Source organism: Saccopteryx bilineata, chromosome 6 (assembly GCF_036850765.1).
Source record: "Saccopteryx bilineata isolate mSacBil1 chromosome 6, mSacBil1_pri_phased_curated, whole genome shotgun sequence".
Classification (NCBI taxonomy): domain Eukaryota; kingdom Metazoa; phylum Chordata; class Mammalia; order Chiroptera; family Emballonuridae; genus Saccopteryx; species Saccopteryx bilineata.
This window is the reverse complement of record NC_089495.1, coordinates 184,185,923-184,208,895: the sequence shown is the minus strand read 5'-3', so window position 1 is coordinate 184,208,895 and position 22,973 is coordinate 184,185,923. Positions and strand designations below refer to the sequence as shown.

Genomic DNA, 22,973 nt, shown 5'->3' with positions numbered 1-22,973 from the left:
CCCAAACGACGCTCCCCCAGTCCACAAGACCTCTCCCTGGCTTGGGCAGAAGGCCCCTCCCCATCCAAAATGCCTTAGCAACTATTTCTGGCCCTCAAGTCATCACCTGAAGATAGCTCTTTGGGGGCTAGGTGCTACAATACCACATAGTGTCCTTGCCTCCTAAAAGAATGAGCTTAGCCAGTACTGTCCCTTAAGCCATCTTTGAAGGACTGAATGTTCTCAGAGCCCTGGAGAACAAAAATCCCACTAACTTCTAGTATCCACTGAAAATTTTATTTATTTAGGGTTTTATCCCAACCAGTTTAAAAACCAAGTAACACACACCTGGGGGGAGGGGCTAGGAACTGCACCTACCTCCTACTCAACATGGACAGCAGTGGGAAGAGGGAGGGGGCAGGAGAAGTGGCTTAATGAGATAGCAGCAGCGGTAATAGGGGTGATGACATCACAGAGCCAGCTCCCTTCTCTCCCAGGCCCTGGCTGGAGCTTCTATGGCTTACAGTGTGGGGTGGGTAACACCCAGGTCCTGCCCCTTCCCCTCCTCAGATAGCCTCCTTGGGGGCTCAACCCATTTCTTCCTGCAGGAGACTGAGGCACATGGAGAGGAGGAAGTGGGAAGAGGATGACGCAGGAGAGGCAGGGAGGTGGCATGAATAAAGGCAAAGGTGAGGCATGGGCCAGGCCCCAGCTTGGAGGCCCCTACATACCATCTCCACGCCCACCCTGCGGAGGGATCGGAAAGCCACAATTATCATGCAGCAATTGGGGAAATGAGGTGGAGATTAAGGCTGAGGGGCCACGAGGTGGGCTGGGTGTGGGCCTCAGTCGAAGCCGTGCCAGTCGCTGTGCTCTGAGTCGTACTCTAGCTCGGCACCCACGCACTTGACACCATCTAGCAGCATGGGTGTGCCATGGTGCCGGTCTGCAAGGCAGGCTACAAGTCAGTATGGCAGGCTGGGTCCCTGGCCCCGCCCACTCCAAGGGGACCCCTACACCTCTCCAGGCTCTGCTGGGGGTAGGGAGAAACACCCTCCAAGAAGGCCGGGCACCCCCAGCCAGGGCAAGGAGCCCTTTTTCAGACTGCAGGAAGGCAGAATCCCCTTCTGGCCAAACTGGCGCTTCCCTCCCCCAGCCAGCACTTCCCTCCCCCAGCCAGGGGCACGCCTCGCACTCTCACCCATGACTCGTGCCTGCACCAGCACGCGCACGCAGGTGCCTGTGCCACCTTCACAGGCTAGCAGCATCTCCTCCTTGAGGACACCTTCCTTATGCGCTGTGTACTCACACTTGACGCTGTAACCTGTCCAGGCAATCAGCAGCTCCATGGCCTCCTGCCCCTGCACCCAGCACTCACCGGCCCCCACTGACCACCAAGACTGGCCGCCTCCTCCAAAAAAGCAAGGATGGCCCTGCAGGACCCATGACCCCAGGGCTGGGGGACAGGCCTCAGGAACTTCCCATTATTCAATAAGCTCTACCTGTCTAGGGCCTGTGGACCACCCCATGAAAGCTCCAAAGGTCAAGTTTAGGATTCTAGGAGGAGGGCTTAGCTGGCTGACTGCCCGAAAAAGCAGGCAGGGAGAGGGAATGATGGGAAAGGGGGGTGGGCAGACCAGGACCTGAGCAGATTAGGTGGCAAGAGGCAAAGGCTGAGGAGGTTTGCCCAGTCCACTTAAGGACAAGGTCATGAAGAGGTGGGGCACATACATTTGAAGCTGGAGCTTCAGCACAGAGTGAAACTGACACCCCAGCCTATGGAAAGGTGGGAGCTGAGCTACCAGGGTGGGGAGAGGCAGCCCCTGAAAGCTCGGGTGGCTGCTAGGAGGGGGCCGCGCAGAGTTCCTGAGGCTCCAGCAGGTTTTCCTTAAAGGACAGGAGGGAGGGAGGGCAGGAGGTCCAGAGCCAGTTTCTCAGTGGCTCCCATCATCCCACTGAGGAAACTACCAAGCAGTGGGCAGACGTGGCCAACAGTGTGAACTTGGGCTTCTGTCCAGGGACTGAGGCCTGGGGCGTGGGACCTGCCAAGCTGCCACACTGTAAGCTGGTATAGAAGCATGTCCCCAACTGATGAGTTGCCTGTCTGCCCTAATGGAGGGAAAGGAGCACCCCATGTTCTCTCTCCCACTTACACCCAGGCCCTGCTGGAGGACAAGCCTCCAGCACCCTGGGCAGGGGACGCACCTTCAGGGACAGGCATGATGCTGAGAAGCTTGAGGTGCAGGCTGGGGACAGGTGCCTCTCGGACGTCCTTGCTCAGCCTTTGCACCGAGGGCAGAGTGAAGGTAATCTCATACCTGTGCAGGATCTTCAGGAAGCCGACCTGCAGCAGGAAGGGTGGAGGAAGGAAGCACCTTCACTTACAGCCTCTCCCAGCTATGATCATGTGGGCCTCTACACCCGTCTCCTTGGGGATCCTAGGGGGCCTATCTCCCCACACCACTGCAGCTTGCCCTCACCCTGAGCCCAGGGACTCCAGGCCCTTCCCCGAGGACCTCACCCTACAGCTCAGCTCCACACTCCTCGTCATCTGTCTCATGGGTCTCACCGCTCCTCTAGGGTCTATTTTATAGACAAGGAAATGGAAGCCAAGAAATGGCTGGCTGGAGGCCTCTTAGCCACTCTTGCTATGAGTGGCACAAAACAAGGCACCAGACACTGCTCAGAAGGGGCCATCCACTTGCCCCCACCAATACCACCAGCTGCCCCGAGCCAGTAGCCCTGGGTCAGGGGCTGGTTCTCTACTCACTCATGTGAAGACCTGGGCAACAGAGTGCACAGGGTGAAGGATGAGATAGAATTAGAAACACTGACACTAAATCAGTTGTCAGTCCAGAGCTGGCCCACAAGCCTGGCACCAGCCATTGAACCCAGGTGCCTTCCTACCTGCTGGCATCTGAAAATGGATGCCTGCCTGCTCACTCGAAGGTTCACTGTCCAATGGCCCTGACTTGGTCCAAGCAATTTCTGTTGTTCGTACAGTGCTTGGCAACCAATGTCCTCTGGGAGAGATGCCACCCTCAACCCCAGTGGTGTGAAGGGTCACAAGCTAGGGCGGCCACTGAACAGGTAGGCTGACCAGAGCACCCATCCAGGAGGCATGCTGTACCCACAGCTCATGTGCATGCACACTTCCCTGCTCATGGTTTCGGGGGCCGGATGGCCCTGTCCCTGGGGGCCAGTTGGGTTTGGTCACATGGAACACTTAGCCTTTCAGTGGGATCAGGCTGATGTCATTGCATGGTAAAACTCAGTCCGTGTGACTCCGACACTCTGCAGGTGGAGGGCACACTTCTCGAGAGAGCTTTCTGGTTGGATATGTCAATGGTGACCCTGTGACACAGCTGTAGCACTTGCAGAATTTTCCAAGGGAAATACTCAGAGATGTGCGAAAAATACTCATCACTGCCCTACTTATACCAGTGAAAAATAGAAACAGCAGTAACACCAGGACTAGGGAACCAGCTAAATCAATGATGATACATATAATGAACACCAAGCAGTTGTAAAATCTTGGGGACAATTATTTACTGACAAGAGGCAGGAGATGGTTCACAACAGAAGCAAGCAAAAACAAGTGTTACACTGTGATACCAGCTTTTTGTTTTTGGAAACAAAGCTATAAAACTAGAATGACGCTGATCAAAATATTAACCATGGTTATTTTTATATTCTATAATTGTGGGTACTTTAATTTTCTTTACAGTTTTCTCTACCAAATTTTCTCTAATAGACATGAATGAATTTTGCAATGGGGAGTGGGGGAGGGGAAGCTATTTTTTAAAGTTGTTTCATTCTGTTTACCCCTTTGGGAAGCTGTCAGCTGTAGGAAAAAGAACAAGGACTGGGCCTGTCCAGGCGGTGGCGCAGTGGATAGAACATCGGACTGGGATGCAGAAAGACCCAGGTTCGAGACCCCGAGGTTGCCAACTTGGGCGCAGGCTCATCCGGTTTGAACAACAACAACAACAAAAAAGCCCACCAGTTTGGACCCAAGGTTGCTGGCTCGAGCAAGGGGTTACTCAGTCTGTTGAAGGCCCGCAGTCAAGGCACATATGAGAAAGCAATCAATGAACAACTAAGGTTCATTAGAATGTCATCTTGACTAAGGTGACCAGAGCAGAGCTGTTGTCATCATATTTTATCATCAGCATCACCCCAACAATAGCAATAGAAGGTAGATGTCAAGGCTGTGGTGTCACAGGCAATGAAAAACTGATGATTGATGCTTCTCATCTCTCTCTGTTCCTGTCTGTCCCTATCTATCCCTCTCTCTCACTCTCTCTCTGTCCCTGTAAAAATAAATAAATAAATAAATAAATAAAATTAAAAAAAAAAAAAAAGAACAAGGATTGGGCAGAAACAGGTTTGAAACTGGGCCCCTCTGCAATGTGGTCCCAATGGACCAGATGCCCTCCTCCCCTGGCACTGCTGTTCAGCCCTGGAGCCCTGGTTTACTGTCCAACCTGAGGGCCTCACTCAATTTCCCCAACCCATCCCCCCTCCAGAGACTCTCCTGCCCCTCCCAAATGGATGGTGATCCAACGGGTGTGTCAGTAGTTGGAGAGGCCACACTGGAGGGTGTGTGAGGTGTGACCAATAGGAGAGGGTGTGTTCCACTGAGCAGAAAACATGGATGAATCAGTCAGAGGTGGCAAAGAAGGTAAATGTGTAACATACATACATTCATCCATTTTATTCTTCTACCAACTCTACGGGATATAAATTTTTTTATTTCAGAGAACAGGAAACTGAGTTGAATTGCCTAAGGTCACAGAACCAGACTAGCAGGCCTGGATCCAAACCCAGGCCTGTGACACCACAGCCTTGACATCTACCTTCTATTGCTATTGTTGGGGTGATGCTGATGATAAAAAATGATAACAACAGCTCTGCTCTGGTCACCTTAGTCAAGATGACATTCTAAATACATTCCTCTCATGGCACTCTCACCACCTCCCACTTTATTGTCAGTTTTTTTTTTGGGGGGGGGGTTGTATTTTTCTGAAGTTGGAAACAGGGAGGCAGTCAGACAGACTCCCGCATGTGCCCGACCAGGATCCACCCGGCATGCCCACCAGGGGGCGATGCTCTGCCCATCTGAGGCGCTGCTCCGTTGCAACCAGAGCCATTCTAGCACCTGAGGCAGAGGCCATAGAGCCATCCTCAGCGCCCGGGCCAACTTTGCCCCAATGGAGCCTTGGCTGTGGGAGGGGAAGAGAGAGATAGAGAGGAAGGAGAGGGGGAGGGATGGAGAAGCAGATGGGCGCTTCTCCTATGTGCCCTGGCCGGGAATTGAACCCGGGACTCCTGCACGCCAGGCCGACGCTCTACCACTGAGCCAACCAGCCAGGGCCTACCACCTCCCACTTTATAGATGGGAAAACCGAGGCCCAAGGAGGAATAAAGATATGCCTACAGAGCCAACTTAGACGAAATGGGACAGATAGGCCCAGGAAGCCAAGCAGGGCTGAGGAGGAGGTAGAGGGAGTAAGGCTAATGATGGAGGGAGGTGTGCACATACCTTTACCAGAAAGCTGCTGTCACTCTCCTGGGTGACCATGACAACCGAGTCATGTAACTTCTCATCAAAGTGGACGTGGCTCTGGGAGCCTTCTGTATCATGGCCTGCCGCGAAGCGGATACTCCGGACTCTGGGCTTGTTGCCTAGGAAGAGTGGGAAAGGACTCCAGGGACTGCAGGCCTCCTCTCCCACCAGGAAATGACCCCCCCTTTGTGCCTGCCCACCCCTTGCAACTGCCCTTGACATCACTTGGCACCCACTGGCTGGACTCCTCTCATGGCTAGGCCACATCCTACCAGACACTGGGGATCATGAGTTTTGACGCCCAGTCCTTCCATTAAAAAAATACCCTAAGAGCCTGGCCTGTGGTGGCACAGTGGGTAAAGCATCAACCTGGAATGCTGAGGTCGCCAGTTCAGAACCTGGGCTTGCCTGGTCAAGGCACATATAGGAGTTGATGCTTCCTGCTCTCTCTCTCTCTCTCTCTCTCTCTCTCATGAATAAAAAATACCCTAAGAATGGGTGTCAGGAAGAGTCAGGGATTGGCTAATATGACCCCTCACTTAGAGGGAATATGGCTGAGATCAGAGACAAGGAGAGTCAGTATTCCAGACTCTCACCTAGCCCCAAGCAGAGCAAGACTCAGCCCAGGCCTCAGGATCGCTGCCCAGGGCTCTCCTCCACAGGGCTAAGCTCCTCTTCTCTGGGACCTTCTCTTCTAGATATATCTGTGCCCAAGGTCCCTGCCTGCCCCTCTTGATGACCCCAACCTGGTAGGGGTGAGGCAAGGACAGAAACAGGCTCTACGGGACCTGTTTGTGGGTGGGGAAAACAAAGGGGACCAAAACCCACACTGAGCCCAGCCACCCAGGAGAGGCTACAACTGCCCCTAACTCATGATAGATCCCTGGCAGGAAAGATGGAAGCACACAAGGAGCCTCCAGGACCCTTCCCAGGGACACCCTCCTGTTTAACCCTCACAAGGTCCTCAGCTGTCCCCAGAGGCATCGGGTTTTCCAAAGCCAGGAGGCCGAGTAGCAGGAGCTGGTCTGAGGGCCTGCCCTGGGAGAGGGCTGTCTTACCAAGAGCATGACCCCAGTCCTCTCTGGTCCCACAGCACATAGGCCAAGAGCCTTGCTCAGAATCCTGTTGGTGGGAGAGCCAGGCCAGCCCCAGCGTGGGTTCTTGGACACTCAGGGGAGGCCTGGAGGAGCCAGCCTGGCACTTCCACGTTCCCTGCTGAGACCCCGCCCCCAGACCTAAACCTCAAATCTCACCAGGCCTCCCTTGCCTAAAACACTCCATGAGCCCTCTGGACTCAGAATGAAACCAAACTTCCTTTCTGTGGCTCTTCCCACATCATCAATCTCAATGCTCACTGAAGCCCCGCACGTCCCCCAGCCCCACAGAAGAACAGGAAGGCTGGAACGCAGGGACATGATGAGGGCACACACCTCCACAGACCGCACACCAAGGAGCCAGCAGGGGTCCCCATGTTTCCTGCTATGGCTTGGGTGTGCCCTAGGACCTGGCATAAACATGGGTACAATTACTGATGTAATTTGTACTCACATTCAGGCACACACATACATACACACACACACAGCCAACAATGCAGACCCCACAAGTAACAACACCCAACCCACCAGGGCCTGCTGGTAAGCCCTGCAAACCCCACCAGGGCCGGAAGGCACTCACCCTCGCTGGCTGCAGCCTTGGACGGCCTCCCTGCCATGGGTGAGACACGCAGCTCCGAGCGGACCCCGCCACTCAAGGGTGGCAGCCTCCCATGCTCCAAGGATGCCAGCAGGAGCCTGAAGGGTGGGGAGTGGGAAGGCATGGGTCAGGGCCACCCACAGCCTGAGAGCAGAGACCTTCCTTTAGGAAGGGTCCAAACCCTGCTTTTCTCAGCATCCCAAGTGGTGCTGCGCCCTCTAGCACAGGGGACTTCTGCCCCCCAGTCCTCTAGCCACACCCCACACTCAGCAAGAGCCCTCACCCCTGCCTGACACCCTGTTGACCCAGGACCCAGCCAGCATACAGTAAGCTGCAGCTTCTGGGTGCCAAAGCACCAGCACAGGACTCGTGTGCCCAGACCACCTGAGGCTGATAGGAGGGGCAGTCTGGAAAGAAGGGGACATTTTTGGCATTTTCCGGGGGCCAGTTTTAGAGCTGGTGACCCCAAGGGCTGTACCCTCCTGCAGCCAGAGTCGACATTATTCAGGCCATACGCCTAGTACAGCTGGGTCCAGGTCGAAGTCAACAGTAATGCTTGGAGGGAGCAAGGGTGGAGGCCCACATCTGATAGCATGTCCTTGGAGCTTTCCCTACTGGTGACCAGTCAGAGCCACATACAAAACAGAGCCTGTGGAGGGGTTGCCCCCCCCAGCTCGGCACCCAGAAGCAGGCAGCCTCAAGGCAGGGGTAGTGGGAGGCGCCCCAGGAAGCAAGCCTGTGTGCGCAGCCTGGCCTCCAATGGGCTGGCTGGGCCGTCTCAGCATAGAAGAGAATAATGAGTGCAACTGATGGAAACAGACGGAATATATAAAACTGGAGCATTCACAGAGATTAGAAAAAAAAGAGAGAAAGCAAAACAAAGAAACCCAAACCCTTATTTGTCACCACTGACGGTAATAATGCCCTAACTCTTTACTCTGAAAATTGGCAATAACAGGAAATAATTCAGCCTGTCTCCTAGCCTTTCCTGTAGTGAAATTGCCCTGGTGGTTAAAAGAAAGCTCATCTTTAAAGAAGTCGCACTATTAAATAACAAAGGAATGAAAGTGCCAAGTAACTCTACAACACCCCCCAACTCATGCTGGAGGCAATGAGTTCACAAAGAGGGAAAAGGTTGACAAAGTGGATGCTCACAGCTGCCCCTGTGCCATCAACAGGTGACCTAGGGCTTTTAAGGGGAATGACACAGGTTTGCAATGCAGAGATGTGGCATCAGCCAATCACACACAGATCCATTGCCCCTCACTCACAGAGGAAGCCATTGCACTGATACCTCCTGATGTGGGGGAGGACCAAATCACAACAGCGCAGACAAGGGTACAGCACCTGCCCAAAATGTCTAACCCGGGCCTCATCAAGCCCCTAGCTCCAACTTCGGGCTCACTGAAGACACACAGAGGCTAGTAAACAAATAAAATTACTCCACCAGAAAGCAATGAGACCAACCCAGAAGGCAGGATAGTCTGTCTGTAGGACAACTGATGTGTTTTTCCCCTCCAAAAGCTGCAAGAAGAAAGATAAGGAAGAGAGGTTGCATTAGGGCATGGGCAAAAACAGCAGGGCCGTTGCCTGGTTTTTGTAAAGTGCTGTTGGAACGCAACCACACTTGTTTGTTGACATGTTGTCTAAAACTGCTTTTGCACTAAAGCAAAACTAGTTTAAGTAGTTGCCACAGAGACCACATAGCCTGCAAAGTCTAAAATATTTACTATCTGGCCTTTCACAGAAAAAGTTTGCCAACTGCTGTTCTAGATTAACACAGAGAGACCAAGAACACGCGGTACTCTATGGGACAAATGACCTACTTTTTTCCACATCCGCTGCAAGAAGAAAAATACATAGGGTGGGGGGTTTCTAATCACCTATAAAAAATGCATTTTGGGGATAATTAGGAAATATGAGTTGGACTGGATCTTAGACAACATTAAGAAATAAGAGCTGACCTTGTTTGGTAAGATACTGAAATTGTATTCTGTAGAGAAGTATGTCCTATTTTTCAGAGATACATACTCAAGTATTTAGAGATGAGTGACCCATAAATGACCTCAGCTAGTCCAGAGAATGAGGAAGAGAAACCTCGAGTTGGCAGGGCTGGGCCTGTAAAGAGTATGACCTGGCGGCCTCTCAGGTGCTGAGCTACCACCTACCTGGAAGCTGGCCCCCTCTCTCCCTACTTCTCAGTTCAAGCCCACCCAGGCCCAAGCACCGCCTCATGGGCAGGGTGATCAGCTTGGGAACCGCTAACAGAAGGAGGTGTTATGGAAGGAGAAGTCAGACCCCCCCGCCTCCACTGGGGAGGAAGAAACAAGAATGCAAGGGAAAGGAGCCAGTGGGGTAGCTGAGTCAACCAATTACGGATTCATTCTCTGAAAGGGTGTTTAGGGCCACTTGCTTCTCAGAGAAAGAAAGATAGAACTTAACTGAAAACCCCTTTTTCTTTTCTTAAAAGTTTTTAAGACCTTAAATTACAAGTTCCAACGTTTATTCTCTGACCTCACCTGAACTCACCCTCACATCCTAGAATCATGAGAGTGACCTCTAGACAAAGGGATCACGAGCCCCTTGCATGAAAACCTGAATTCTGTAAAAGGCATATAAGATGTAAGAAATCTAACTTCGGAAGCGTGTGTTTTGTTGACTCTGTTGCGGTCATGCAGCTCCACCGGCTAAATAAATCCTACCTCCTTCATCAAGTTGTCTGGGTGTTTTTGTCCTCCTTTGATCCTTGCAATAGTGTGGTGAAGTGCAAGGAGAGGCAAGGTTTGGGTTTTAGGAATGCAGGAGCCACCAGGGCAGCCCACCCAGGTCAGCACCCCCCCCACACTCCCTTAGAGGCTAGCTAGCCCAGGGTGCATAGTGGGGAAATATGCCCCCACTCCTCTCTGGCCAGGGCTCCTGGGGCTCAGGCCCAGAGGGCAACCCCTTAGCTTTGGGATGCCCAGCTCGTCCCCAGGAATCCTGGCCCTTGGAGAGAAGCCTGCCCACACCCCACCCGCTCCAGCCACCTGCTGAAGTCACAGACTAAAGCAAGTGAAAAAATGGCCATGCGCAAGTATACCAGCCCATCTTCCTGCCTTTCCAAGAGGCTGCTGCAGCCACACTTCTGCAGCCATGGGGAAATGACTGCCCAATGCCCACAAGATCCCGCATCTCCCAGGACACTTCCTGGAAGCCCAAGTGAAATCCTTAACCAGTAGCTGGTAAGAAAAGGCTCCTGGGGACTCTTCACAAAACACTCTGACCTAATACAGTACTTGCAGGGCCCTCTCCCTGCTCCTCCCCCCCCCCCAAGTACACTGCCTGTTGCCTGCCTGGAACAGTTCCACCCCTTGGCCTGGATCTCAGCTTTTCATAGGGCAGCACACCAGCACCCCATCCCTGACCATCGTAGCATAGGCCTGAAAAATCTTTTAAAAACACCCCCTTTCTCACATCTGGACTCATTTGATATCTATGTTCCCCGCCTTACAAAGGCAGTGACTGTTCCTGCAAAACTGTGTCCCAAGCACCCAGCCCAGCACCTGGCAGGGAGAACCTGTGTTTAGTTATTTGTTAAATGAAAGAATGACCAAATGAAGGGGAGCCCCAGTCTGGGCCTTGGCTGGGCCCTCTAGGCAGCTGTGGGAGTGACTAGCTTGCCTAACGAATGCTCTCAGGAAGAGGAAAGCCCCACCCCTCTCTTAGCCAACCTCAGCCCTGGAGGGAGCACCCCTCCTCCACCTCAGAGATGCCCACTAGGCATTCTTCTAGCCTTGCCACCATCAACTGGTGACCTGCCCATTCCATTCCATCTCTGACATAGACAGCCCAGAGGGAGGACCTGCATCTCATGAACTGACCAGAGCTCAGGTCAGAGGAAGCAAGTGATTCCCGGGGCCCAGAGGAGGCTGGAAAAAGAAAGCCTCCTTTCTTACAGCAGAGTGCTGCCAGACTTATCCACACAATTCCTCATCAGAGGCAGGAGGAGAGGGTGTCCAGCCTCTTCCTGCTGTAGCTGTGTCCACAGGGAACCTCTAGGCCAAGTCCTGAGTGTAACCTGAGCCGCACAGCCCCCCACAGCCAGCGGGGACATGGTCAGGAGCATGGGCTCCAGCGCCTAGCAGTCTTGATTCAGACTCAGGCTGCACAGGCAAGTTACTTTACATCTCTGTGCCTCAGTTTCCTCATCTGTAACAGGATAAAACAGTGGCCTCTTCCTTAGAGGGTTTGGTGCAGCTGGTGTCTGAACTCTGACAACACTCCCCACCCCACCCCCACCTTTGCAAAAGCAAACCCCCAAAAGACTGGTTTCTGAAGCAATGGGCAGTTTCAGGGCAGCACTGGCAAAGAGAGGCACTTCAGGCAACCCTGGAACAGCCAGGAATGGCCCTCAGGTGCCCCCACCCCACCTCACCCCACCCAGGACTTCAGCCTTCTCAGAATACAGTTCAAGGGTTAAGGGCCTCCCTCTGCCTTCTAAACTCCTCCTGCCTTGCCCCTCCCCCACTCCTAGGCCAGACAGGTCCCCAGAGATCTACAGAGAACAGACTGCCTCCAGGAGCCTGCTGTTATTCCCCCAACCCCCTCTCAACCAGAGGGACTCAAAGGCAGATGTGAAGAATGCACAACCTGGGAAATGGCCCCACTCCAGCAAAAAACAATGACACCCCCCCTTAGATGGGCTGTCAACAGGTCAGTGGTGGTACCATGGACAAGTAACAGGATGGGGAGGGCTGGAAAGCTAGAATAAACCTTGGGGGTTTCTTTGGCTCTCAGTTACTTTCAGGGAAATTGGAGGAAACTTCTCTCTAGGGAACAGAGTGCTGCCAGCCCAAGGGTCTTTCAGCTTTCAAAAGAATGGCTGCTTCAAGGTTCCCCTAAGTAGGGCAGGGCTCAGCCAGGCCCAGTGGAGCCTCTGGCATGAAGAGCAGGCCCAGGGACAGGACAAGTGAGCAGACAGATGGAGAGTCACATAGAAACCCAGAGTTCTCAGCCCCTTAGAATCCTGCCACACAGGGTACAAGCTTCTACACCAGGCAGTCCACACTGGAGCCCAAGGCCCCACTGGAAGGAGGGCCAAAGACAGTGTCTGTGGCAGGTGGAGCTCTGCCACCTTCTTGCCCTCCACCCTACCTCTCTGCCAGAAGCAAACCCCAAACCCCAGGGATCACAGGATCTGCCTTATGCTTTGTGGCTTGGGACAAGTCTCCCAACCTTTTGGGGCCTCATTTTTCATTTATTCTCCCATCCCCATTCTCAACCTGTTCAGGGACTTTCTGAGCTAGGAACTCCACAACCTCCCACCCTCTTCACACCCCCAACCCAGAGCTCAGTCCTGGCTTAAGTACTCAGTTCATCAGAAGCACTACCCAGCCTCTCATTAAAGCTCAAGCTTGTAAAAAGAGTGCCCACTGAGGCCACACTGACCTGCTGACTCCAGAACCTGACAAAGGAATGGAAACAGTGAGAGGCCCACATATCTAAACCAATGCCTGGAAAAGCAAGGCTGGAGGTCAGGTATAGCTGTGGCAGTTTTACATCAACTCAGTCTCGATGTGACTCCATTTCCTCCTCCCTCCAGCAGGCCAGAGGTGCAGGGACAGGTACAGTGTTCTCTCTCACACAAACGGGCAAAGCAGCGATGAACTGGAAAAGGGAGCCCCTCCACCATGCCACACCCTCCCTCCTGTCTTCCTAAGAAGTGCTGCCCTCCTCCGCCCAGCATCACCTCCACACAAAACCCCACCCCAAACCCTCAGTGAAAAGGTGCTTAGATCCCTTTAGCCTCCAGACTGCCTGCCCCACCCTGGCCATCCAACAGGTAAAGGTCAGGCAGGGTCCAAGGGGTGTCACTTGCCCCCGACTTTTTTCAGGGCAGAGAAACGTCCTACTTTCCCTTCCTAATGCCAATATTCAAGAGGAAGGGTACTCTTTTCTCAGTACAGCAGGGCCCCTGCTCACTAACAAGAACACTGGTCTAGTACATAAATCGAATCCCTTCTTCAGCGTGACAACGGGAAGGTACCCACCAAGTCCAGATGCACCAGAGGCCTCGGTGCATCCTCTCCCGTCTCCGTCCCGTGGGTGTGGCGCCCCCATCCCTGCCCCATTCTCATCCTCACCGACGACAGATGAGGCTAGAGGACCCCCATCACACCCCTCCCGTGCTGCGAGAAAGCGGTTCTGTCCCTCAGCGATAATCCTGTGCCCTCCCCAACCTGACCTCTGTTGACGCAGTCTCCGGAGCTTGCACTCCCCGACATCACCGCCCTCTCCCTGAGGGTGCCGAGGCACAGGAAGATCAGAGAGGCTACCCGTCCAAGGTCACACAGCGAGGCTGTGGCAGTAGCTCGGGGGGAGGGGGTGTGCAGGTGGCGCTGACCCCATTACGCCCCCGTCCTCAGAGTGTCACACATGCCCGGGCAGTGCCCCGCGTAAAATACCCCAACTACACCAGTTATCGTCACCTGCATCCCCAAAGCCACACATCTCCCCAGCTCAGATGCCAGGGAGCCCTCCCGAGCCCGACCCCGAAGCCAGAGCGCCCCCCGCCACCGCCCCAGCCAGATGGGGTCTAAGGCAACGACTGCTTAAGACAGAAGCTCCTCCAGAAAAGGATGTATGTCCGCGATCCGAAAGGAACCGGAAGGTGGCAGAAGGAGCTCACCGAGCGGAGCGCACCCGGGGTCCGAGCCGGGACGACCGCGGCGGGGGCGGTGGCTGTCGCGGCGGCAGCGGGGCGCTCAACAACGAACACGAGGAGGAAGCCCGGCGCAACAGCCGCCCGCCTCACGGGCACGCCCCCGCCTCCGCCCATTGGTCTACGGAGGGGGTGGGGCGAGGAGGCTTCGGACCAATAAGCAGGCTGCAGAGAACCGCCAACGGGCGTTGCGCCATTACATCACGTGCAGGGGGTCCTGCGGCTGCGCAGTGCGAGCCCTCCTTTAGCCTAGGGCCCGGGGAATTATCGCGAGGAAGGCAGAGAGGCCTCTGTTCGTATCCTGGGGCCAGCATCTGGCGGAAGGGAGAGAAGAAAGGAGAGCCTTGAATAGGCTCGCCCTGCGTCCCACCTTTAGCTGTGGAGTTTGCACCTCCATCCAACTTCTGCCTCAACTTGGAAGGGGTCGCCCCTCGGCTCTGCCCCCTCGAGCGGTAGTGAGGCGGGGCTCAGGGCTAGATGGGGCACACAAAAGTCGCTTGCAAGCCCGCTTCTGCAATCGATTCGCTTATCGCTAGGTCTTGTTCAGAAACCGCTCTGCGACCCCCGGGTTTCGGCCTCTACCCTTTCCGCCCCATCGCCCTACCTCGGAGGAAGCCCTCCGGCGCGGACCTGAGACGCGTCCTGGGAGCTCTGTGCCCCGAGATAAGCATCAGAACAAAGAAGGCACGCGGGGTGGGGGTTGGCAGAACCTGTGCAAGCGCCCTCAGGGACCACAGTCTCTGCTCCGGGTCTCCATGGAGGCGGTCGTCATGGCAGCAGGATGCGCCCAGCTCAGCGCCGCAGGGTGGGATGTGGGCGCTTGCACTGAGCGGGAGGAGCGACAGGCGTGTCACTCTGTTCTTCAGCGGTTCTAGCCGCAGTTCTTCCCTGCCAATTCTTTTTTTTTTTTTTTTTTTTATTTATTTTAGAGAGGAGAGGGAGAAATAGAGAGAGAGAGAGGAGAGACAGAGAGAGAGAAGGGGGGAGGAGCTGGAAGCATCAACTCCCATATGTGCCTTGACCAGGCAAGCCCAGGGTTTCGAACCGGCGACCTCAGCATTTCCAGGTCGACGCTTTATCCACTGCACCACTACAGGTCAGGCCCCTGCCAATTTTTGAACACCTTCCACACAGACGCCCCATTTCGCTAGCCGGGACAGAGTCCCTAAAGTGCTCGCGGGGAGCCCTCCGGATCATGCAGCTCCCGCCTAACAACGTAACTAGGGGAAAGATGGTATGAGTGGCTGTGGCCCAGCTTTCTGAAGGACCCGGATCGCTGCCTTTGGGGAGCCCCCAAGGCTCCTACCCGCTGCGGGATCCCTGTGCTCTGGTTTGCACAGTGTTGGCAAACTCATTTTCCTGAGCTCTTGTTTCCATCCAGTCTTCCCCTGCTGCAAAGCGCTCCAGGGCTCTGCAACTGTCTCCAGCAGAGCCTCACAAACTTTTTAGCAGCATTTTGGGTGATTCGTACGCACTCTGGCGTTTGAGATTCTGTCTTCCAGCGCGGGCATTGGGAGATTTCAACATTCTGATTCCAACCCACCAGCTCCTGTCAAAAGCTTTCTCACTACCCAACCCCACTGTTCCATGCGCTCTATTGTGCACCCCCTTCAATTGTATGCCCATGTCTGTTCTATTCTAAAGGGTCTAAAGTTGGCAGACAGTGGTCCCAAAGCAGACTGCAGTTGTATTTTGCTTAGCCCACATGGGCTTTTAAAAATTCCAATTCTTGGCCCTGGTTGGGTAGTTCAGTTAGAGCATCATCACAATACGCCAAGATTGTGGGTTCAATCCCGAGTCAGGACACATACAATAAGGTGACCAACGTTTTTACAATGAAAAGGAGGACAAAAATAAATTGAAGAAAACAATATTGTAAATAAAAGATACATTTTATTCATTGTAACAATACACTATAATATGATAAATGCATAAAAAAACTTGTAATATTTTGTTATAATTATGCTTACATGCCTATTAATTTTTAATAATAATTGTAAGAAAAAGTACTCATTTTCCATTGAATGAGTTTTTTTGTCAATGTATCATCTTGTAACAACATATTGGAAATATCTGAACAAGAAATATCCTTTATATTGAATTTTACGGCAAGTGCTGCAGCTAGAGTATCAACATTCAATCTTGATTTCTCACATCCAAAAATCATTAGCAATTGAAAAAACTCTTTCAACTGCTTCATTAGTTCCAAGGCAGCACAATGTAAATTGAACAAGAATAAATAAATTTTCACATGGACTATGTGCATTTTTGAAATGGCTGAATATTTCCACCCATCTTTTATCAATTTCGACGTTTTCAGAATTTAAATATACATTCAGTCTTCTGATTTCTTCAAAGAGACAATAGTCTATTTTGATGTCTGGCATTTCTTTAGATAAAAACTCAAAACAAGATTCAATATCTGTCCAATATACTTGCGATGAAGTAAAAAAAAACATTGAAAACTTATTTCCTGTGATGTTTGTTTCAGACCATTCTTCAATATATTGATTGAAAACATGTCTGGTAAAAATTCTGCACTTCTTTGATAAACTTTTCTGTTATGCCCGGATTTGATTCCTCTAAGTCTGACAATTTTCTTTTTATAATTAAAGGAAGAAATTTTTCTTCAAAATGAGATTTATATTGAAGGATAAAGTCATTCAAAATAAGACTAACTTCCATAGCTGAAATGTGTTCACCTTCAATCTTTTGAATCGTTTTGTGAAAAATAGGTGCTTGAGTATATACAAAATACATTAATATCTCAGATATTTTATTATTGAAAAACGATTCCAGGATTTTAGGACATTTGTCTAAATTTTAAAAATATGAATGGAGAGGATCAAATAATTGTAGAACTCACTCTATAGCAAGTGTTAGAGCAAGCCATCTAACTTTTTAAAAATACTTTATTGATTTTTACAGAGACAGGAGAGAAAGGGGAGCATGGAATGGGAAGTAACAACTCATAGTTGTTTCAGGCTAGTTGTTCATTGCTTGCTTGTGGTATGTGCCTTGACCAGGGAAGCCCAGGGTTTCAAACCAGCAACCTTGGCATTCCAGGCCAAAGGTTTATCCACTGCGCCACCACAGGCCAGGCACCATCTAACTTTTGAATATCCTAAAAGTTTTTTGTAGTAAATGTTTGCTTCTTCACAAAATTGTTTTAAAGTAGCAACACATGGTAAAATGGACTAAAATGCAACTAAATTGTAGTTATTATTACTTCTACATCAATTGGCATGGCACATGATGCTGTGTTAATTGCGTTTGACAAAATATGTGCATTACAACCTATTCCTAGTATTTTCTTTTGGAGTAACTCTTGTAATTTTACATACACATTATTTATTCCTTTGCATCTTCACTCACCAAAATTTGTATTTGTATTATCAGCTGTTAGTGCAACAACTTTGGATTTCAAGTTGTTTTCATTTATTACTCTGTATAGTAATCGAAATTCCTTTTTCAATTTATCATTGAAATGGCATTTTCTGTTTTTTTATTTTTCCATCCCTTAAATGAAACTAAAAATTAAAAATAAAATATAGAGGTACACGAACGATGCAAGCACATTAGGAATTAAAAACATTACATTATGTTAGGCGAATTTTCTGGAAGCTAAATTAACAAAACTAAATATCAAACAAAACCACTAATTTGGAGTGATATTTGGGTGTATTTATCATTTTCTTTTTTTTTTATTTTTATTTTTATTTATTCATTTTAGAGAGGAGAGGGGGGGGGAGAGAGAGAGAGAGAGAGAGAGAGAGAGAGAGAGAGGAGAGACAGAGAGAGAGAAGGGGGGAGGAGCTGGAAGCATCAACTCCCATATGTGCCTTGACCAGGCAAGCCCAGGGTTTCGAACCGGCGACCTCAGCATTTCCAGGTCAACGCTTTATCCACTGCGCCACCACAGGTCAGGCTCTTTTTTTTTTTTTTTTAATTTTTATTTATTTATTTATTCATTCATTTTAGAGAGGAGAGGGAGAGACAGAGAGAAAGAAGGGGGGGAGGAGCTGGAAGCATCAACTCCCATATGTGCCTTGACCAGGCAAGCCCAGGGTTTCGAACCGGCGACCTCAGCATTTCCAGGTCGATGCTTTATCCACTGCGCCACCACAGGTCAGGCCTCATTTTCTTTTTTTTTAATATTTTATTTATTCATTATAGAGAGGGGAGAGAGAAAGAGAGAGAGAGAGAGAGAAGGGGGGAGGAGCAGAAAGCATCAACTCCCATATGTGCCTTGACCAGGCAAGCCCAGGGTTTTGAACCGGCAACCTCAGTGTTTCCAGGTTGACATTTTATCCACTGCACCACCACAGGTCAGGCTATTTATCATTTTCTAATTTAAAAATGTCTGTTTTATGCAATTATTCAATCAAAATGCCTTATTAATAGATATGGTTTGAGGTTAAATTTCCACTTTAAAACTTGAATTTCGGGAAAATACTTATAAATAAAATTATACATATTTGGAAATTATTAAATAGATAATGAATTAGTAAAGCGTGAATTGTGCTTACCTGTCTATGATTGAATATTCACTGAGAAAGAAATAACTGTGAGTCTACAATGTCGTATGTGCCACGTCATGTTTCAGTAAGAAGTACACAAAGCCATTTGCGCGCTTGGTATATCATACACTCTCTCAAGGTCTCCTGTGTGGAGCGCATGCGTCTCGCCACACTGTACTGATCCTTGACGAATCGTCATGTCAAATACAAATATATCACATCACACGCAATGGATTAACTCTGCATCAATCAATTACGGACATTTACAGATTAGTCTTCCAATATCAAAAAGGAGGACGTGCAGGAGGTCACTTTTCGAGGGAGGACGGAACTTACAAAAGAAGGACTGTCCTCCCTAAAGGAGGATGGTTGGCCACCTTACATACAAGAATCAACCAATGAATGCATAAATAAGTGGAAGAACAAATTGAAGTTTGTCTTTCTCAAATCAGTCAATAAATTTACATTTTTTATTCTAATTTTTTTCTCCTCTTCTTCCTCTTCTTCCCCACCTCCATTCTAGTCTTCATTTTTCTCCCCTTCCTCTACTTATTCCTCTTTTATTTTTTTTAAAGATTCTATTTATTGATTTTTAGTGAGAAGAGAGGGGAAAGGGAGCTGAAAGCATCAAACAGTAGTTGTTTCTCTTATGTGACTTGGCCAGGCAAGCCCAGGGTTTCAAACTGGCAACCTCAGCATTCCAAGTAGACATTTTATCCACTGCGCCACCAAAGGTTGGGCTACTTATTCCTCTTTAGAAATACCCAAAAATCTAACAAGATGGGTTCATGTTTCAGCCTGGCACCAAAGGCTGGCATATCAGTTTTCCATAGTCCCCAGCAATTCCTATTTTCTCACATTATCTGGGTCTGTGCATACATTTGATTTCATGATACCTTCCTTATGCTACCTTCCCACCTGGAATGCCCTTCCTACTCGCCTCTCATGGGCAAAATTCATCCTCCAAGAACAAGTTAAGGCTTGCTTATTTATATCTTTCTAGCCAACTACTCACAACCATTCCTGGCTCTTCCAAACACACAGACTAGCTGGAACTGCTAACTTTGGGCTGTCTGGTGCTACAGTATTTCCCCCTTTATCTGTGATTTCACTTTTCATGGTTCCAGTTAGCTGCCATTGACTGTGGTCCCAAAATATTAAATGGAAAGTTCTGAAAATAAACTACTCAAAGTTTTAAATTGTACACCATTCTGAGTAGCACGAAGAAGTCTTGCACTGTCCTCCATCCTGCCCACGCTATCTGTGTACACTACCCACCCGTTAGTCATATACTGGCCATCTCTGTTATGAGATTGGTTATCAGAGAGAGAGAGAGACCATATTCACTCTGTGCCTAATTTATAAATTAAACTTTATCATAGCTACATATGTGTAGGAAAAAACAGTATGTATAAGGTTTGGTACTATCTGAGGTTTCAGGCATCCACTGGAGGGATCTCAGAATGTAATCCCTGCAGATAAGGGGGCACTACTATATATTGTATTGTATATTCTAGTTCCTATCTTTTTACTGATTTTTTTTCCATTGGTTGATTTTTTTTTCTTTTTACACAGACAGAGAGAGTCAGAGAGAGGGATAGATAGGGACAGACAGACAGGAACGGAGAGAGATGAGAAGCATCAATCATCAGTTTTTCGTTGGGACACCTTAGTTGTTCCTTGATTGCTTTCTCATATGTGCCTTGACCGCGGGCCTTCAGCAGACTGAGTAACCCCTTGCTGGAGCCAGCGATCTTGGGTCCAAGCTGGTGAGCTTTGCTCAAACCAGATGAGCCCGCGCTCAAGCTGGCAACCTCAGGGTCTCAAACCTGGGTCCTTGCACATCCCAGTCCGACACTCTATCCACTGTGCCACCACCTGGTCAGGCTCATTGGTTGATTCTTGTATGTGCCTGACCAGGGATAAAACCTGCAACCTAGCATATTGGGACGATGCTGTAACCAACTGAGCTACCTGGCCAAGGAACTTAAGTACATGTCTTGGTAAACATATGGATGCTTTTCTCTTGACTATATATTGAGGAATGAAATCACTGTATCAGAGCTGTGGTGGCTTTATAATGTGCCAACTTAGGATGAACTACATTTCCCAGAAATCTCTTCCATGCATGTTTCCAATTAGGGTGAACTACAACAGACATTTTGCATGAGATTTGAAGGGCAGAAGAAAAGCAGTGACTATACTGGGTTTTACACTTGCAAGGCCTAGGCAGGAGCTTTGTAGCCCATGGACTTTGTTGCTGATCTGCTGGCTCACCTCACTGACATTGGGGTAGCACCCAGGCCTGCAACTGCTCCACTTTGCCCTGGATCCTCCTTCACCACCTCTAACTCCTGGACCAGATAGGAAAGGGCACCAGTTTCTCCAGCATGACACCCACATCTTCATGTTTGGAAGCAGGGGAGACAAATGTGTTCCAGTTTGTCCTCAAGGGTCCCAGCTTGTGCTCATGGATTCCAACTCATCCTTTCTCTTTCCCACTTTATATCCATCTTCCCTACCCAACTGCCTGACCTATGAACTATTGTTTATAATCTTTTTAATGTTTATTAATTTTAGAGGAAGGGAGAGAGCAGAAGGCAGACAGAACATCTGTTCTTGTTTGTGCCCTGACAAGGGATCAAACCAACAACTTCTATACTTCGGGACGATGCTTTAACCAGCTGAGCTATCTGGCCAGGGCCTGACCTGTGAACTTAAAGCTCCAGTATCAGATGCAAAACATGAGCCTTACAGAGCCTACTTAGCCAAAGTCAAATCCCTGTAACAAATCCTTTCTGCTTCTCTGATTGAACTGATACAATAGCATAGGCATATGTTTAGTTTTATATGAAACTGTCAAACTTTTCTAAAATGGCTGTATTCACACTGCCATCAGCAGAGTATGAGAGTTCTAGTTGCTTCACATCCTCATTAATATAAAAATTAACAATTAATTTTGTGAAGACATAACACCACAAGTAAAAGCAGGCCAATGAGCCACCAGTCTTCAATGTCTGCTCTGAACCATGTGCTTGTAGGGGACAATTTCACAACATCTATCAAGATTACAAATGTAGCCTGACCAGGAGGTGGCGCAGTGGATAGAGCATTGGACTGGGATGCAGAGGACCGAGGTTCGAGACCCCAAGGTCGCCAGATTGAGCGCGGGCTCATCTGGTTTGAGGAAAAGCCTACCAGCTTGAACCCAAGGTTGCTGGCTCCAGCAAGGGGTTACTCGGTCTGCTGAAGGTCCGCAGTCAAGGTACATATGAGAAAGCAATCAATGAACAGCTAAGGTGTCCCAACGAAAAACTAATGACTGATGCTTCTCATCTCTCTCCGTTCCTGTCTGTCTGTCCCTGTCTATCCCTCTCTCTCTCTGAAAAAAAAAAAAAAAAAGATTACAAATGTAGGCCCTGGCTGGTTGGCTCAGTGGTAGAGCGTCGGCCTGGAATGCAGGGGTTCCAGGTTCGATTCCCGGCCAGGGTACACAGGAGAAGCACCCATCTGCTTCTCCACCCCTCCCCCTCTCCTTCCTCTCTGTCTCTCTCTTCCCCTCCCGCAGCCGAGGCTCCATTGGAGCAAAGTTGGCCCGGGTGCTGAGGATGGCTCCATGGCCTCTGCCTCAGGCGCTAGAATGGCTCTGGTCGCAACAGAGCAATGCCTCAGATGGGCAGAGCATCGCCCCCTGGTGGGCATGCCAAGTGGATCCCGGTCGGGCGCATGCAGGAGTCTATCTGACTGCCTCCCCGTTTCCAACTTCAGAAAAATAAAAATTAAAATTAAATTAAATTTTAAAAAAAGATTACAAATGCATGTATTCTTTGACCTAACAATCCCAGTTCTGGAATTTATCATGCAGATATACTTGTACACAATACTAAATTATGAATGTATGAAGTTATTCACTGTGTTGTTTTTTAAAGATTTTATTTATTGATTTTAGAGAGAGGAAAGAAAGAGGGAGAGAGAGAGAGAGAGATAGAAGGGGGGAGGAGCAGGAAGCATCCACTCATAGCAGTTGCTTCCCATCTGTGCCATGACCAGGCAAGCTTGGAGTTTTGAACTCATAACCTCCGCATTCTAGCACAACATTTTGTCCACTAAACCACCACAGGTCAGGCGCATTGTTGTATTATTAATAATAAAAGAATAAAAAAAATAGCCCTGGTTGGATAGCTTGGCTGGTTAGAGAATAGTCCCAATATGCCAAGGTTGTGGGTTCAATCCCTGGTCAGGGCACATAGAAGAGGCAACCAATGAATGCATAAATTAAGTGAAACAACACATCACTGTTTCTCTTTCTCTCGCTTCCTCTTTCTCTAAAATCAATCAATCAATAAACAAATCAAATGTCCTTTGAGTATTAATTAAACTTGGTACAGACAATAGAATTTTATTTCGTTTTAAAAGCAGAGGAAATTTTCAACGCACTAATATGGGAAAATCTTGCATTAGTTAAGGTTCTCCAAAGAAATGGAACCAATGGGAAACAGAGAAATTAACTCAT

General features: G+C 49.5%; 1 protein-coding gene across 2 annotated transcripts; it reads right to left on the bottom strand.

Moving 5' to 3' along the window:
• Positions 1 to 264: 264 nt before the first annotated feature.
• ADISSP (adipose secreted signaling protein) lies at positions 265 to 14,640 on the bottom strand. 2 transcript variants are annotated; one of them, XM_066234963.1, is made up of 6 exons: positions 14,545 to 14,640; positions 7,223 to 7,338; positions 5,525 to 5,667; positions 2,185 to 2,323; positions 1,181 to 1,303; positions 265 to 925 (listed from the first exon to the last, which is right to left on the bottom strand). In XM_066234963.1, the coding sequence occupies exons 2-6, from the start codon at positions 7,257 to 7,259 to the stop codon at positions 825 to 827; spliced, it is 543 nt and encodes a 180-aa protein (XP_066091060.1). In that variant the 5' UTR covers positions 7,260 to 7,338; positions 14,545 to 14,640; the 3' UTR covers positions 265 to 824. The 2 variants fall into 2 exon arrangements, with proteins under 2 accessions (XP_066091060.1, XP_066091059.1); XM_066234962.1 differs by lacking the exon at positions 14,545 to 14,640 and adding an exon at positions 13,908 to 14,044.
• Between the last annotated feature and the right edge of the window lie 8,333 nt (positions 14,641 to 22,973).